The sequence below is a fragment of the Diadema setosum genome, chromosome 22, assembly GCF_964275005.1.
Source record: "Diadema setosum chromosome 22, eeDiaSeto1, whole genome shotgun sequence".
In the NCBI taxonomy this organism is placed as follows: Eukaryota; Metazoa; Echinodermata; class Echinoidea; order Diadematoida; family Diadematidae; genus Diadema; species Diadema setosum.
The window spans coordinates 2,178,391-2,196,586 of NC_092706.1; the positions used below are offsets into that span (position 1 = coordinate 2,178,391).

Below are 18,196 nucleotides of genomic sequence, written 5' to 3' on the forward strand. Positions count from 1 at the left end.
CATTCATGTCATGATTTCAAACTAAAGAATAATGTAGAAGAAGGATAACTCTTTCACAAAATATGAAAAACTCAAGATTGACTCTGTTGATCCATTCCACTTTTTTGGGGTCCTCACGTAAAATCAAGGGGTGCTAGTTTTTGTTAGTTTTGTGATGCACGGTCACATATAAAATTTTCTCGATGAAGCCTAAAATATAAGGAGATATCTGTATTTTTCTCAATAAAACGTAACTGTAGATGGTTTAGTCTGGAAACATTTCTATTGTAACTATTGTTCACATTTTGTATATTCAACAATACTTAACATCAATTTTACCGATTCGAATTTTGACAGGGTTGTTTCTATCCCTAACTCACATTTTTGAACTATTTTTAAAGCACCAATGCTGGGTTTTTGTTTCATCTGCAAATGGTTAATGATGCCTTCAAACCTTTAAACAAGCTCCATGACTGCGGTACCACAGACACGGCCGGCGGTCATTAAAAAGGCATCTCAATTATCTGCACTCAACTAGGTGCCAGTTGTTAGTACCTCTAAATAATCGATGAGAGTTCCGAGTTAGGCCGGTTTTTTGGCGCTCGCCATTGAAACAGCTCGCGGACAGAATCGTTTTAAACCCGTTGAGGACGAGTCCCGAGTATACTTGGGCAGGTGTCTATGGGAAATGCGTGTTGTAGCAAAATATTTATAAAAGAGAGTATGATGTCCTCAAAGATGTTGCTTCTTCTGGCATTTCATCATAGGGCGCTGCCATGACTATAGTTAACTAATCAGTTGTCGTCAAAGTTCAGCGAACACTCAAAAAATGCTGACTCACGCGCGCTGCATACTCTGTCTTGATTAAATGAAACTTGATTGACACGTTAAAAAGGGAGCTGTTCTAATGTGGGTGGGCTTTTTTCGTATCAATGAATAACGCAGCATTTCACCATCACTTCAGTCAACAAGGTACCTATTCGTATCATTTGTATATCACTTTTCATTTTACTATCCAGAGTGGCTTCATCATCGGTGTTTAAGCACCGTTTTCCTGAGGGCCTTGTGGAAGATATACAGAGACGTAATGTGACATCAGAAGTTACGGAATATCAAAAACACTAAAATAGAATATTAACTTAAGTTTTGATTTGACATAGTTATGTAAATCATTAAACGCTTTACCTCGTTCGCCCATCCTTCCCTCCCTCTCTCCCTCTCGATCTCTTTTTACCTCATTCTCCTTGGTTTGCCTGCTTAATATTTCTCTCTCTCCATCTCTTTCTCACTCCTTCTCTATTTCTCATTTTCTCTGACACTATGACGCCCTGTCTTATTTCGTAAAACCTCCTTTTATCGTCCTCTGAGTTGTCGGATTGGCATCCCCTGGCTGGCGGAAAGAACACAGTTCCCATAGTGTGGTCATAGTGTGTCCACATAGTCAGCTATGTGAAAACAGTACCCCACAGTGTGTCCACATAATCGGCTATATGAACACATCGTCCCACAGTGTGGTCACAGAGAGTCCAGATAGTCGGCTATGTGAATACAGTGAATACAGTGTCCCACAGTGTGTGCACAGTGTGTCCACATAGTCGGCTATGACATATTGTGAGCACAGTGCTCCACAGTGTGTTCACAGTGTGTCCACATAGTCAGCTATGTGAATACATCAGTGTCCCACAGTGTGTGCACAGTGTGTCCACGAAGGGTGCGTTTATCAGCTCTTTTCGGCAGAAACAGGTTTTCTAAACGGCTTTCAGTGATTTTTTTTTTTCCTTAGATGATTAACGCAAATCTGTTTTGATTATGGGGTTCGGAAAGCCTTTTTGAAAACCACACATTTGTGCTTTCCGAAACAGGTTTCAGCCAGAGACGTGTTTCTAGAAGCGAGATAAACGCAAAGCTGTTTTGAAACAGCTTTGTACTGCGCACGCTGTATATTAAAAGATCCCTTCTCCTCGGGTCAAACGGCGCAATGCAGCTGGTAGTGACAAAGCCAGTTTCCGTTTTGGCGATGAGTTGATAAACGCGACACATTTCGGAAGGCGTTTGCAAAGGGCTTTGGAAACGACGTTTGATAGTTGGTATGGAAAGCTGTTTCAGACTGGGGGAAAGATGATAAACGCAGCCTTAGTCGGCTATGTGAATACAGTGTGTCCATTATAGTCGACTATGTGAACACAGTGCCCCACAGTGTGCACGGTATGTCCTCATAGTCGGCTATGTGAATACAGTACCCCACAGTGTGCACAGTGTGTCCACATAGTCGGCCATGTAAAACGCTCAAATCTGACAAGATGATTTCACGGAAATTACAAATGATCTTGAGTACACAATAGTTGACTGTAGGATAGATTTAAGAGGTATTTAACGAATTAAAACATGCATGCCATAGTTTCAAACCAAAGAAAAGACCAATGACAAAAATGTAGATTGCAGAAACCACTTTTTTTGTTTTGTTTTGGCGGGGGCGGGGGGGGGGAGGAATCATTTAAACATTCGTATTAAGTACACTCAGCATGAGTCAAATTTGAATATTTTGTCGTCTCCTGTTTGACGTGACAACCCATTTTTTTCCCAATGGAATTACCGCGTTTTGTCGACATCCAGTTTTTGACACAATTTCTAACGGCAATGGAAGTGAGGCTGAATAAAGCAGAGCCCCCTTTAAAAAGAAAAAAAAAATCCACCGTTAGAGCATTGGAATTCAATTTGAGCAATCAGCTATTACCCTCTGAGCACTGATATGCAATAACAATCAAATTAAGTGATAGGCCTATTACCGGCGAGTGTAATGAGTCCCAAATGATCAAGGTCCTGTGGCACTATCATATCACTATACAGTAATGGTGAGATGCCGATCGTACGATGAACGGAGGTAACGTTCGATCGCCGTCTCCTCTGTGCCGTAAAACTGGGCGTGTTCTCGTAGTACTATTATGTGAACCTTTTTTTTTGTGTGTGGACATTGTCATTTATTTTGCTACGATCGCACAGAAACATACAAGCATACACACGTAGACACAAACAGACGCGTAGACACAAATTGTCAAAAACGTAATTCACTTCAAATCAGTAAGAGAAAGATAATCGAAAATGCCATTCAGCAAGGTATTAGATGTGTTTTCAGCTTTCCGTCTTCGCTTGATATTGTATTTAACACCGGGAGTAGTGATTATGAAAAAAAAAATGTTCGAATTATCACATATGATGCATAGTTAAGTCGTACAGTGTATCACACACACACACACACACACACAACACACACACAAAACCCATCGTGCAAAAATTTCACCATAAAGCCGCAAATATGGGAGATATCACTGATATGGACTCGGAATAGATTGTAAGGAGCAGAAAACAAGGAGCAGGTTAGCATGCCTGTACAGTGACGGGGCATTAAACTGCACATTACTTGAATATGAGACCATTCTGAAGCAAATACTTTTCACACAACAATTTTGCAGATTAAAAACAAACTGTAGTGCTTTAAAATAGTTCTAAAATGTCAGTTAGGGATAGAATAAACAACATGAAAATGTTAATCAGTATAATCAATGTTAAGAATTGTTAAAAATACATAAATGTCAACAATAGTTTTATAATTTGTTTTTTTACCAACTCAGAGTAACACAACGTCGGCCTCATGCCAAAAGGGCCCTAACAGTGTACAAAGTCTATGGTGTTAAGGCCCTTCTGGCATGAGGCCGACGACAATATAAAGTGGTGAGCAAATTATCCTGGATATTGATATAAAACAAAAGAAAACAAAAAAGAATTAAAGGTCGAATCTATTCTGATATTTCATTTTAAAGGTCCTACCTTTGGGAGGAGTGATTTAAAAAATGTTGAAGATGTCACATTTGATGCATATGTGTAGGTTTGTTGTATCACAAAACATCCTACCAAATAAAATTTTGCAATAAAGCCTAAAATATGAGGAGGTATTAGTATTAACTGTAGACTGTTTAGCCTGGAAACTTTCTCATCATAACTATTGTTCACATTTTTACAGTGGTTGTTTCTATCCCTAACTCACATTTTAGAATTATTTCAAAGCACTTATGCTGGGTTTCTGTTTCATCTGCAAATAGTAAAACATGCCGTTAATCCTTGAGTTTTTTTAGTGTCGATTGGTAGAGAGAACGCCATATCTTCGCACACACTGTCCAAAGTCAGCACTACACACACACACTCTTCATTTTATGCGTACTGTTTTGAAAATTCTCGCCTACCTGTTCCTTGCATTTACTGTTTAGCCTTATAAAGTGCGTTTCCACGTTATTTCCAAGATGGCTGTAATAAAGTACAACCACACAAGCAGAGCGGTTGACATCGGTGACACTTCTATCATTTTTTTCCCATCTGACGTTTCTTTCAATCTATAGGATAGTAAATTTGATCATGACATTGAATAATACTTGGAATTGTAATTGAATTTGTACATGGCATGGAATTACACTAAGCAATTCAGTTTGCTTATACAGCACTGTCTTTGGCAATAGCAGGTCGCCTGAGATACTCGTTATTGTGTTTGAAATTTATGGCATGCACTCCCATGAAAGATGCTTTGTCCTTTTTTTCTCTCGCTCTCTCTTTTCTAGACCTCGTACTTGAGATACAGGCTTTAATCACTATTTGATATGGACAAAATGCTTGTCGACCTCATGTATTCTTGACGATGATTCGCGTCGTAAAGAGAGAGAGAGAGAGAGACAGAGACAGAGACAGATAAAGAACAGGGGAAAAGAGAGATGGAGAGAGAGAGAGTGTGTGTGTGTGTGTGTGTGTGTGTGTGTGTGTGTGTGTGTGTGTGTGTGTGTGTGAAAGAGGAGAGAGACGCAGAGTGACGGGGGAGATGGGGGAGGGAGGGGAAGAGAGAGATGTAGAGCGAAGTTTATGCACTATGTGCTGGGAGTGCTTGGGCGATTGTGAGCATCGTGCGATTGTCATCTTTCGCTCGCGACGGGTGCAGTGAAGTATAGCCAATTAGCCAAATGAAATTACAGCGAGAACGTATAGATAGACCCCCGCATTTGCATTTGGCTTTAAAGGGTGTGTACAGTTCTGGTCGAGGTGAGAATTTAGCTTTTAACGTTTTGCGAGATATTCATAAACCACTCTATGTGATGTCAAAGAGCATGCAATTCTAAAGGGTATCAAACGTTTATTTAATGAAAATCGGTTTTGAAATGGCTGAGATATCCAAAAACAAAATGAAACAAAGAGATCCTAATAAAGTTGTGGCCTGTCGCCTTATATTATTATCACTTTTTTGGATATCTCAACCATTTCAAAACCAATTTTCATCAAATAAACGTTGAATCCTTCTTAAATCACATGCTCTTTCAAATTTCATATGAGGTTTCTCATTATCTCACTTAAAAATGTTCAAAACATAATCCCTTACCTCAACCAGTACTGTACAGTCCCTTTAATTACTTGCCTAAAATATCTTCGTACGTAATCACCTTGTCCGAATAGCCATGCCGAGGAAAGCGCGAAATAATCCGAAACAAGCCGGCACGATGCCTGTTGTGCATGTCCTTCGTTCCTGAGCGAGTCTGGTCTACTGAGCAGTAGGTAACTTTAAATCAAGAACTTTAATAGAAGTAATTAAAGATAACATGATATAGCAGGGTAAAACGCAGTATAGAATATACTGCAATATAGGCGTTCCACAGGGGTCAGTTGTGGGCCCTCTGCTCTTCACACTCTACACTGGCCCTCTTTGTCATGTAATCAGTTCACATCATGGTATACAGCATGCCATGTACGCGGATGATACCCAACTTTACCTCGTTATGAGAGCTGATGTCATCGACAGAAGTGATGCCATTAGAAGACTCACACATTGCTTACACGATGTCAAGACCTGGTCCTCGGCCAACAACCTGAAGCTCAATGAAGCGAAGACTGAATTGTTGCATGTATCTTCTAGATTCAGACAGCGGTTTGACGATGTTCCTCCCCTGGACCTATCTACGGGTTGTGTGCAGAAGTCTGAGTGTGTCCGAGATCTTGGTGTAACCTTTGACAAGCACCTCTCCTTTGCCCAGCACATCCGTAACAAGTGCAGGACAGCTTCGTGGGGGATAGCTAGGATTAACAGGATCCGCAAGTATCTCGACGCTTCTGCCACAGAAAAGCTTATCCATGCACTCGTGTCATCTCACCTTGATTATTGTAACAGTCTCTTAGCCGGTTTACCCCAATCCCATATTGCACCCCTTCAACGCATCCAGAACACCGCCGCCAGAGTAGTCACACGTTCCAAGAAGTTTGAACACATTACCCCAATCATTCAGTCACTTCATTGGTTGCCAATAAAGGAACGTGTTGTCTTCAAAGTTCTTCTCTTTGTTTACAAAGCTATCCATAACCAAGCCCCTTCATACCTACAGAACCTAATCTCTCTCCGATCCTCATCAACTTCTTCTGCATCTAGACGTCTGCGCTCCCATGCTACTGCCCATCTTCAACTGTTACCCGGACCTCGCACTAAGACACGCTACGGAGATCGCTCATTCGCAGTTATTGCACCAAAGCTTTGGAACAATTTACCCATTCATATACGACAAGCCCCATCAGTAGAATCATTTAAGGCACTACTTAAAACTTATCTTTTCCTATATTGATTCCTTCCCTAAGTTAATGTGTTGAGTGTAATTCAATTATTGTATGAGTTTAATTACTGGTACACATTTGATTTATGTCATGTTATTCTTACTCATGTTTTGACCTGTCTGTTTTCCCTCATTTTTCATCTTTCCTGTCGTCTCTTCCCTGTGCGCTTAGAAACATTGTATTAAGCGCATTACAAATGTAATGTATTATTATTATTATTATTATTATAGAATACATCATATTACATAATACATCATATTACATAACATATAGATACAATATACTTTTTTACCGTGACATACAGGACCTAACAGTCAACCACAAAACAAACAAACAAACAAACAAACGCTAAAAAAGCACACAATCATTGCTGGCGGAATGTAAAGATCAGTTATTTATACCAGGAAGGTGTGAAGAGACCCTCCTCCCTGGTTTGTATACCGCGGAATCTCATTCCCTGTTCTCATGGTTCTGCTGCTTCGACTAGCCCTCATAGGGTCTCCATCGAAAGTTTGAAGGTAACCACATAGGTGAAGGTGTACAGTCGACTTGTGTAGAGTATGGGGGAAAGGGATGAAAATAATCAGAGGTGTTTTAGTTTTGTTCGAGATAGAGCCTCAGGTTTCCAACTTTTTGTGAGATAATGAGAAACCTCCTGTGAAATATGAAAGAGCATACAATTCTTAGAGGGATTCAAAGTTTACTTGATGAAAATTAGATTTGAAATGGCTGAGATATCTTTCACGCTTTTTTCCTTCTTTGTTTTGGATTGTTTTGTGTGTCTGTAACTCGACATTCAAGGCCATGTCGGAGTCGTCAAATCAACTCTGAGAAAACTAATCAGTCCTACACTACACATCCTAAGCACTCACGTAACACAAACAGACGTACAAACAAGCACAAACACCAACAATAAACGCAAGAGGCGCCATTTCTCATGCACAAATGATGATGCTACTCTGAATCCACACACCTACGCAACACATGTAGTTTGTAGATACTTGTATACAATTAAACTCTAATTTTGAAAGCAGCAACAAAAACAACGTACCGAAAATAATAGACAAGATGATTAAAGAGTGCGCAATTTACACAGCTATACCGCGTTCGATGGCATGACCGCTTTTGCTTTGCATTATTTAGTGTGCTTGAAAGCAGCCGTGCACACGAGTCTCAAACGCACGTGACTGTATACCTATATAGATGTTTCTAGTCTTAATTTAGAGGAGACTAAAGCCACCGACTTTGTGGGTGCTTCATAAAAAAGATACCTTTTGTTTTTTGCCTCGTACAAACCAATTCAAGTAAGCAACAAATAAAACATTCTGAATAACTCTTAATTATAGTAGTACGCTGCATGGTTGGTGAGCCGATGTAATCTTCTCAGCAGATACACGCTAAACAACAACAACAACAACAACAACAAACAGTAAACCCTTCTTTTTCTTATGATATAATTATGATCAACGTGAATGTTCCACGAAAGATTTCGGTCAATGACTGCTCCCCAAATATTTGCAGGAGTCGACAACATTATTTTCCTCATTGCCATTGAAATGCGAAAAATGTTCAGCTTGTCATGCTTAATTCGCGTTCGCGTTTTTGATGAAGTGTAATGCGTATAATAGTTAGAACTTACCATAAGCTGACTCTCGCATAACCATTTTGCTGAGCTTAATAAATGCCTCCTTTGCTTTGTTTTAGTTTCTCTTGGACCTTTTGATGATAATAATGGTAAAAGAAATACAATATTGGCATATGATGCTATTTCACATTATACCAGGATGTCTGCAGAGCTACCGACAAAGAGACATATATAGGATAGCGGAAATCATTTCTGTATTTACTGGCTAAACACGTGATTCGGAAAATCTTACAAGCTTAAACAGTTAATCCTCTTTTCTTTTCTGTCTCTCTCTTTATATAAACTTTACACCGAGATCTTCTTCACAAGCATTGCAATCTTGATGAAGTGATAAAAACAGAAATATTCACCATTAACCATGCTTGCCATTGCTATACGGTGAACAGCGTTTCAGTACTGTTATCTGCACTACCACTAAAAAAAAGAAAAGAAAAAAAAAGCATTACTTTGCGGACAGTAATAATGATTTCCTTTTTATGTGCTCTTCATATATGATTGATCGTCAATTTTCTATTACTCATAATGATATCCTTCATTATGTTTGATTGCTTGTACTATTATGCATATGTATATGTACATATTTGAAAAAAAATACAATTGTGTTTTCTTCATTGTACTAATTTCCACATGAATTTTGTCAATTTACGCTTTTGCAATTATTACAAATATGTTCTGCATATACATTGTATATAATTTCTCTGTTTGGAATGAAAATAAATTTGAATCTTGAATCTTGAATTATGATTTTGATATGTAGTAAATTATGTTTTATTGTTATCACTGAATATTCTATCTGTTACGATTGCTTCTTGCAGGTCATAAACAAGCTGATGTACACGGGTAGTGCTGACCAGACAGTTCGTTGCTGGGTAACGGAGTTCGGTGATCTCACTCGCACCTACCAAGGCCATAAACATACAGTACAAGCAGTGAAGTTCAGAGACGGTCTAGGTAAGATTTCTCCTACAATGATAATGACCGTGCACCTCAAAACGAACATAAAGTCGCACACACTGATTTTGCGTGAGGACTGAACATAAGTGAAATGGGTCAACCTAGCCAAACTTGACTTTTTCATATTTTCTGAAAGAGCGGGTCTTCTTTTACATTGTGCTAAAATTTGGTATCATAAAATGGGCAGGAAAATGTGTTTTTTTAGCAGTTTATCTCAAACATTTTTAGTAGAATAGTGTGATAAGGTGTGTCTTTAGAATCCCTTTTTCATTTCTGAAACAGCTTGTCCACACTCTTCACTTTCAACTCTAATAACTTTTGAAAGGATAGTGATACTGCTTTGAAAGTTGGCATTAATTATGGACAGAATGTGTTAATGAGGCATGCTTAATTTCAATTTAATCTGATAATCCCTTCATTGTTTACTTCCTGTTTTTTGTCCCATTCATCGCACAGCCAGCATGGTTTGGTAAAGATTAAGCGCTTGAATAGACACTGTACTTCGGAGCCTCTTTTCTCCGTTCACACTTTTCCTTGAGTTTGTGTTTTCTTTCCAATATTTAGATATGTATATATATATATATATATATATATATATATATATATATATATATTAATATATATCTATCTATATATATATATATATATATATATATATTAATATATATTAATATATATATATATATATATATATATATATATATATACATATATATATATATATATATATATATGTGACCCTGCACCACAAAACCAACAAAAAGTCGCCAGATATGGATTTTCAGTTAGGGCAGATTCTGAAAGAGCAGACTCTAAGCTTTAAAGTGATGTATAACTCAATTCAAATGGACTCCCCTAACCTACCTAAATACTGGAAAGAAAGCACAAACTCTGGAAAAGTGTGAACTGAGAAAAGAGGCTCTGAAGTACACGGTCTATTCAAGCGCTTAATCTTTACCAAGCCGTGTTACCTGTTCCATAAGAAGGAAAAAACACAGGATGAAAACAACCGGAGCAACAACAATGAAGGGGTTATCAGATTAAGCTGAAATTAAGCATCTTCTATTAGCACATTCTGCCCATGATTAATGCTAACTTTCAAAGCAGTAGCGTCATCCTTTCAAAAGTTATTAGACTTGAAATTGAAGAGTGTGCAAAGGATTTCGAGACATGAAAAGCGGCCTCTAAGTCACACCTGATCATAATAATCTTCCCCCAAAAAAGGGTTGTAGAAAAACTCCTAAAAAGACACTTTCCCATTCATGTTAAGATACCAAACTGAAGAATAATGTAGAAGAAGGATAGCTCTTTCTGAAAATATGAAAAACTTAAGATTGACTTCGTTGAACCATTTCACCTTTTTTGAGTCCTCACTTAAAATCAAGGGGTGCGACTTTTTTTCTTTGTGGTGCACGGTCATACACACACACACACATATATATATGTACATATATATATATATATATATATATATATATATATATGAAGAAATAAACTGGTAATGTTTTTTTTTTTGTCAATAAAGAATGAGTTTATTCGACTGGAATATTCAACGGCCTCCGCCTAATTCTTCAGGAGTCTTGACATTACCAGTTTATTTCTTCATTTTTTTCTAGTAGCCAATACGTGAATTCTCAACATATATAGTATTACTTATTGCATTTACCTCCATCTGATGGAATGTTGACATTCGAATCTTCGATTGTTTTTTTTTTTATTTCTTCCCTGTGCAATATAAACAGCATGACAAACTATCGTCCGTATTGAAATTGAAACATATATAATTGTACCAAATTATTATGTTTGCAACTTTTACAGCTTTTCAGATGTTTGTTGGTGCTTTTGAAATGTTCCTATTATGTCGATATATGAATGAAAGCACCAACAGTTTTATCATAATGTTCGACAATTTGATATATTATCATTTGAAGGAGAAAAAAATCATGGTTTTTTTTTTGTCTTTGTTTCACAGTATTATGCAGTTTTACTCACAGCTTATGAGCAGGTGTCATTTTTCTTAACGTTTTGTATGCAATCTTTGGTATGGTCCTCCTACAGTTTACACAGCATGTGGCGATGGCCTGGCTAGAGTATACGATGCTAAATCGGGAGCGCTCAAGAGAACATTCAAAGGACACGAAGGAGCCGTCTATTCCATTTTGGTAACTACACCATTTCCTCTCTTTTTTTTTTTTTTTTTTTTTTTGGGGGGGGGGGGGTTATCAAAAATAGTTATTTTTATGATTTCCTTTTAAATCCATATTTTATGTCTAAGAGGGCAAAAAAAAAACGACTAGCAATGAAATATTTTCAGACACACAAAACTAAATGTTTATCTATTTGTATTTGTTTTATCTATAATATGTATGATATATGAAATATGTATGTATATATTCATATATATATATATATATATATATATATATATATATATGTATGAATTGTATATGCATATTTATTTATGGACATACCATATATGCCATATACATACATAAACACATTCGTTTACCCACTTAGATTCCAAAATATGTGTGGACAGTGAACATTTATTAGAATTTTCTTTTTATGCTCGTTTCTATAGCAATGCTGTTTTGGTTAAAGGATCACAACACATTGTAATCAGTGGTAATGGAGCAGAATGTACATAAATTAACCAAATATTTAGGTGCTTTCAAATCACCATCCACTATAGTAAAGTCGATCATCGCTAACGTGATTGATACTCTTTCACAAAAAATGGTCTGTAATAATTAATTAGGAGAGAACGTGGAGGTCTTATATTCTTATACACCACACATTATCCCACGACTATATCTGCCTACCAACTTGGGTTGGATGTGGTATGGAATATTAAAGCATTGAGTGAGACATACCATATCGGCGTTGTTGCACTTTAATTCGTGTGTTTGCTTCAACCATGGATGAGATCAGCGGTAGACGAACAATGTTGGTAGAGGCCCTGTGTTGGGAAGAGATCTGCAATAAATGCAAGTTATGTTAACTGCGGTTACCACAGCGACAAGTAAACTATTCAGAACTGATTAGCCGACGCTTCTACACTGCCATATCGTGTAGTTCGGTTGTATTTGTTTGTTTTTAGGCAGCGTATAACATCATAGACTATTAAGTGCGTGTGCGATACATTAGCGCCGGTCTTTGTGTACATGTATACCAATATGAAATCTCGTGAAACGTACTGTAAGACAATTAAAACACAACCAAATGCTGCACATAACGGTGTTTCATTCTAATAATTGCAACCAAAAAAAAAAAAAAAAAAGAAGAAGAAGAAGAAGAAGAAAAGACAGCAAGTCTGCATTCCCCAGCAAAGAGATCAATAGAAAAGTGCTGGAACTGCTTTGTTTTTGTTGTTATTGTTGTTGTCGAATGTATAACTGCATTTCTGACGTTATGAGAGAATACAAAGTCACGTCAATTGAAAGAAAGTATTATACACTATGTATTAAGTATAATCATTATGAAGTATAAAGAATTTGAATGCAAAAACAGCGTTTCTTTTTTTTTAAGTTAGTTCAGCATGGAATAGAGAAGATTTTTTTTTTTTCAATGAGCCGCACTTCTTTCTTTAAAAAGACATTTTTTAAGACATCATTCAAATCATACTGATTTTGATTATTTGTCTTTCCGCAGATAACATCTAAAATATTTGAAATTAATATCAAAAGATATATCTTTTTATGCATTTAAACTCTTCATATATAAAATAAACATACATGCATTCATACATATTTGTGCAAGGCACGATGAGAGTACCGGAGACAAATTAATGATGTTTTCTTCTTTTTCTACACCATCACGTCGTCCTCCTACATTATCAAGTATTATACAAGGGTTGTCTCAGGTTTTATAGCAATGTAGCTATTGAAAAGAGATTTAGTTGCAAGTCACCTTCGTAGCATGGAAATTAATCGGGCTTAATTTGCTGGCTTCATTACAAAGGACGCGATATGAAAGTACGTCAACCTTCCACTACTACCGGTCGTTCATATGATTATGGCTAAATATAGCTCAACACCTCATTTTAGTGTTTCTTTTTATCCCTCAGTCTGCATGTCTATTGCAGTCAACACTATTTTCGTTGTTTTGAAGCGTAATGATGTTTATGACATTGATGGGTGGCCTTTCTCTTTTAGCCCTGTCTATCAAAAATCAACATACATAATGTAAATGATCATATATACAAACGAGGACATTCGATTCCTCTCTCTCTCTCTCTCTCGTATTATTATACCATACATTTACGTTGAGCTTTTCGGCGGAGGCAACATCTCGTAAGATTGAGACCTTGAGGCACGAGCGAAGACGACAATTAGGCAGGGCAATAAATGACAAATTTCTTTATGTCTCATGATTCTACAATAAATACAATATAAGAACAAACCGTAGTTATTCTGAACAGTGGACATATAGACACACTCGCACACGTACGCACAAAGACGTACGCGTAATAGAGGAATCCATGCAAACGCCTGTTCGCAAACAAACACATAAGAGGAATACATGTAAGAATTTAGAAATTTCAAGACCGCGTACAAATTTAAAAAAGCGGAGTTTATCAAGTAGAGGAGTTATAAAATGGAATCAACTTCCTGAACATATTAAAAATAAGACATTTGCTGTATTTAAAGGGAACCAAAACCCAAAGAGCAATGTGGCTTGAGTGAAAGCAGCAATATTAGTAGAACACATCAGTGAAAGTTTGAGGAAAATTGAACAATCGATGCAAAAGTTATGAATTTCTAAAGTTTTAGTGTTGTAAACGCTGGATGAGGAGACTACTAGAGGTTATGACGTATGAGTGCACAACAATAATAAATAAAGAAAATTCCACATAAATTAACTTTTCCAGCATTATTGAATGAGCACTTGACTAACCGCTTTTAGAAAGCAGGGGGGGGGGGGGATCCTTAACATATGTCAGTATCAAGTTGATGGAATGTGTAATTTTCATGAAAAAAAAATTGTGGAATTCCCTTTATATTTTCTTTATTTGGTTGTCCACTCATACGTCATAACCTGTAGTAGTCTCCTCATCCAGCGGTTCCAACACCAAAACTTTAAAAATTCATAACTTTTGCATCGATTGTCCAATTTTTCTCAAACTTTCACTAATGTGTTCTACTAATATTGCTGCTTTCACTCAATCCACATTGCTATTTGGATTTTGGTTCTATTTAAGGTTATTGTTTAGGTGTAAGGGTGAAATATAGTTAATTATGAAACATACTTGATGGATAAAGATATATTTTATGTGAATATTCAGTATTATGTTATGAATGGACGGGGGATGGGAGAGGGTAAACGTTTGGCGATTTTTTTTTTTTTTTATTTCAATCAACGTATTGTATTTTTGTTTTGTTTGTTTAATATGTTTGTTATTGTACAATGTATGATGATGTATATGTGATTTTATCGGGCACGGACCAGCTGAAGAACAGCCATTGGCTGAAGCAGGTTCCGTGCGAAAGTAAAATAAACTGAACTGAACTGAACTGAAGTGGGGACGCCGGGTGCACTGTTGAGATGCAAATCTTCCGTCTTACACATACGTTCTCAACTTGCAGTTGATTGATATAAGCCTAATTAGCACACCCAAGCACACACACGTACACACAAGCACACACACACATACACATACACACATACACACGCCAGCATCTGTGCATCTTTTGTACATTCAGTTTAATTCTTCATTTTCTGAGAAAAATGCCTTTCAGGTTATTAACGTGGGCTTATATCGAACAAAATGTGTATTTCTTGTCTCAGTCGTGGGTGCCATCAAAGCGAAAACCTATGTCAGTTTTTTGTTTGTTTGTTTGTTTCTTTGTTTGTGTTTTTTTTTGGGGGGGGATTGCTCGTGAAATTATGATATCGAGTCAACTTTCTTCGTTTTCATTATTACTATTTTAAATTGAATGACAAATCAAATAGTGCATGACTGCGATGATGTAAAAAAAGCCATTTTGAACGCATCGGTATAATCAGATTTGGAACTGCCTCCCCTACCCCCAACACACACACACACACGCACACACACACACACACACACTTTTTGCTTTATGACAAACACACACATACACACTCGCTCACACACCATAACACACAATTCTGCATAATGATATCATATTCTTCATGCTTGTATCATCCCCTTCACTCATAATGGTTGACTTTTACAGAAAAATTATGGCCTTCCTTATGCGCTGGATATGATGTCATTAGTTATGCTTACCCTTCACTAGCGCCTGCCCTGCGCGTCTATTGACTCAGCCGTCTGCGCACTGGATCAATGTAGCCCAATCCATTTTTTTTTTTCGTTATTGAAATGTCAGGCTATTGTTCGTGTGAAATGGATGGCTATGCATTTGTTTAGTACATCATACGGGTGTCCTGCCAATTGTGCTCCGTCCCAGCATTATCATTATAATTTTATATTTTTCTTCACTCTATCATCGATGTCATTGCTATTATTTGCGATTCTCATTTAGAATGAATAGGATACAATACACAAAATAAATGAGTAGTACTTGCTGTCTGAGCGTTATTGACTGCAGTCAGTGTTCATGACCGTGAATGATAAGCGAACCTAGCAACCGCCATTATGCAAGCATACAAGTAAAACAGTCGTTTCGTGGTTTTAAGCGCCATGACATTGTGCTTTTTATAGTTTGTGCGGTTAAAGCGCTTTCTGCTTGCATGATCAGAGGGGTGCTCCACCCGTTTGGGAAATGGCACGTTGACAATGTCACATTGACAGTCACCCTCTTGAACCGATCACCAGGAGAATGGTAGATGGTAATGAACAGTCTGTGCACTTCGCCATAATAATCATCATTAAAGGGAAGATAAACCCCAAGAGCAATGTGGATTGAGTGAAAGCAGCAACATTAGTAGAACACATCAGTGAAAGTTTGAAGAAAATCGGACAATCGATGCAAAAGTTATGAATTTTTAAAGTTTTGGTGTTGGAACCGCTGGATGAGGAGACTACTAGAGGTTATGACGTATGAGTGGACAACAATACCAAGAAAATATACAGAAAATTCTACAAAAATCCATTTTTCATGAAAATAACAAATTCCATCAACTTGATATTGACATATGTTAAGGGTAGCAATTATTCCCCCTGCTTTCTGAAAGAGGTTGGTCCATTGCTCTTTCATGATTCTAGAAAAGTGAATTTTTGTTGAGTTTCCTTTGTATTTTCTTTGTATTGTTGTCCACTCATACGTCATATCCTCTAGTAGTCTCCTCATCCAGCGGTTCCAACACCAAAACTTTAAAAATTCATAACTTTTGCATCGATTGTCCGATTTTCCTCAAACTTTCACTGATTTGTTCTACTAATGTTGCTGCTTTCACTCAATCCACATTGCTCTTGGGGTTTATCTTCCCTTTAAAGGGGCCGCGGAACCACTGGGTCCGGGGGGCCGGGGGGGGGGGGGGGCTGCAGCTTCCCAAACCCCATTCACTTGGCTCTTAAAAAAGCAAAACGAAACGAAACAAAACAATGGCAACGAAACCCATCACTTTCCAAGGGTTCCAGGGTGGAGAAGGGGGTCGGCGGGGAAGGAGTACCATTCATCTTGACCTAATTACAAACACTATCCTTTAAACAACCCCCTTCCGCCAGACCGCCCCACCCCACCCCACACACACACAATGAAAAACGTTCTGCGGCCCCTGTATTACATCACACAAAACGACATTATCGTTACATGTCTTACTATGTCGATTACTATTATCATTCCATGTTTAATCATTTCTGTATTTCTCTGTGTTTTGAATCCTCAGCTCCTCGACGGCAAACTCCTCACGGCGTCGTTCGACGGAACCGTCAACTTGTACGACTGCGCAGACATCAAGGACGAAATCACTAGCTTCGGAGATGACGAGGAGGAGAAGGAAAAGAAGAGGAAAGAGAAGGAGGAGAAGAAGAAGAAGGAGAAGGAGAGAAAAGAGAAAGCAAAGCTTGAAAAGGAGAAAGCGAAACAGGCGAAATTGGAAGCTAAGAAAGCCCTTGAGAAGCAGAAGGAGGAAGTTGCTAGGAAACTGAAGGAGAAAAGGGAGGCGGATAAGAGAAAGAAAGAGGAGGAGGAGAACAACAAGGCCGACAAGGACAGCCTACCAGAGAAGAACGACTTCGAAGGGAACGAGAAAAGCGACGACGTCGAGATGTCCGAGGAGAAGAAGGACAGCGAGAAAGACGAGGCGGAAAACGATGACGAGAAGCTCATGAGAGAAATCGAACAAATGGACACGTCATGAATAAACGTAAACGTCACAATGTTACCCTCTTGATTGGTTTATTGATTCGTGCTAATGAGGGTTTTCTCGATAGTACCTGGTTGAATCTTCTTAATACTCTTGTAATGTTAGCAAAACATTAAGACATTGCTTGATGTCGCAATCCAAAGACACTGCCTTCTTGTTTTAGATCATAATATTAGGGAGAAAAAGAAAAACACCTCACCGATATCAGATAAACGGGTGTACGTTGCGAGATCGATACCTACGAGTATACAACCCACGAGTCATTCAGAGCAAGAGTCATACTGCCCACCAGCCATACCGCACACGGGTTATACCTGAGTCGTGAACGGGTCTGTTTTACTTTGTGTCTTGTATGTGGGTTGTATGATTCTTGGGTGTGTGACTCATAAGCCCTTTTGGAATGTCTTGCTCATCAGAGTGCTCATAGGCCGTATGACTCGTGGGATGATCCAAGATGAATTACCCTGCCGTTACACGGACCGGGTGAGAAAAAACAAAAACAAAATACGAATCAGAACTTACTTTATGAAAAATGGATACAGAGCACATATATTATGAATTTAGCGTTCTAGGAAAATATACGAATCTTTCATTTGATATGAAAAGCATTAGATTGAATCTTACTATTTGCCAATCATCGTTGCCCATTCAGAAAAAAAAAAATATATACACATGTGTAACTTTCTTTGCTTGATG

The 18,196-nt window shown here is 37.8% G+C and overlaps 1 protein-coding gene across 1 annotated transcript in view; it reads left to right on the plus strand.

The window, feature by feature from the left end:
* The window catches only part of LOC140245403 (uncharacterized), a 33,098-nt gene extending 15,508 nt beyond the window's left edge, over positions 1-17,590 (plus strand). Inside the window, exons 2-4 of the mRNA XM_072324979.1 lie at positions 9,070-9,205; positions 11,267-11,370; positions 17,021-17,590. Coding sequence (XP_072181080.1) covers positions 9,070-9,205; positions 11,267-11,370; positions 17,021-17,494 — 714 coding nt within the window. The 3' untranslated portion in view covers positions 17,495-17,590. The remainder of the gene's footprint in view (positions 1-9,069; positions 9,206-11,266; positions 11,371-17,020) is intronic.
* Positions 17,591-18,196: the final 606 nt, after the last annotated feature.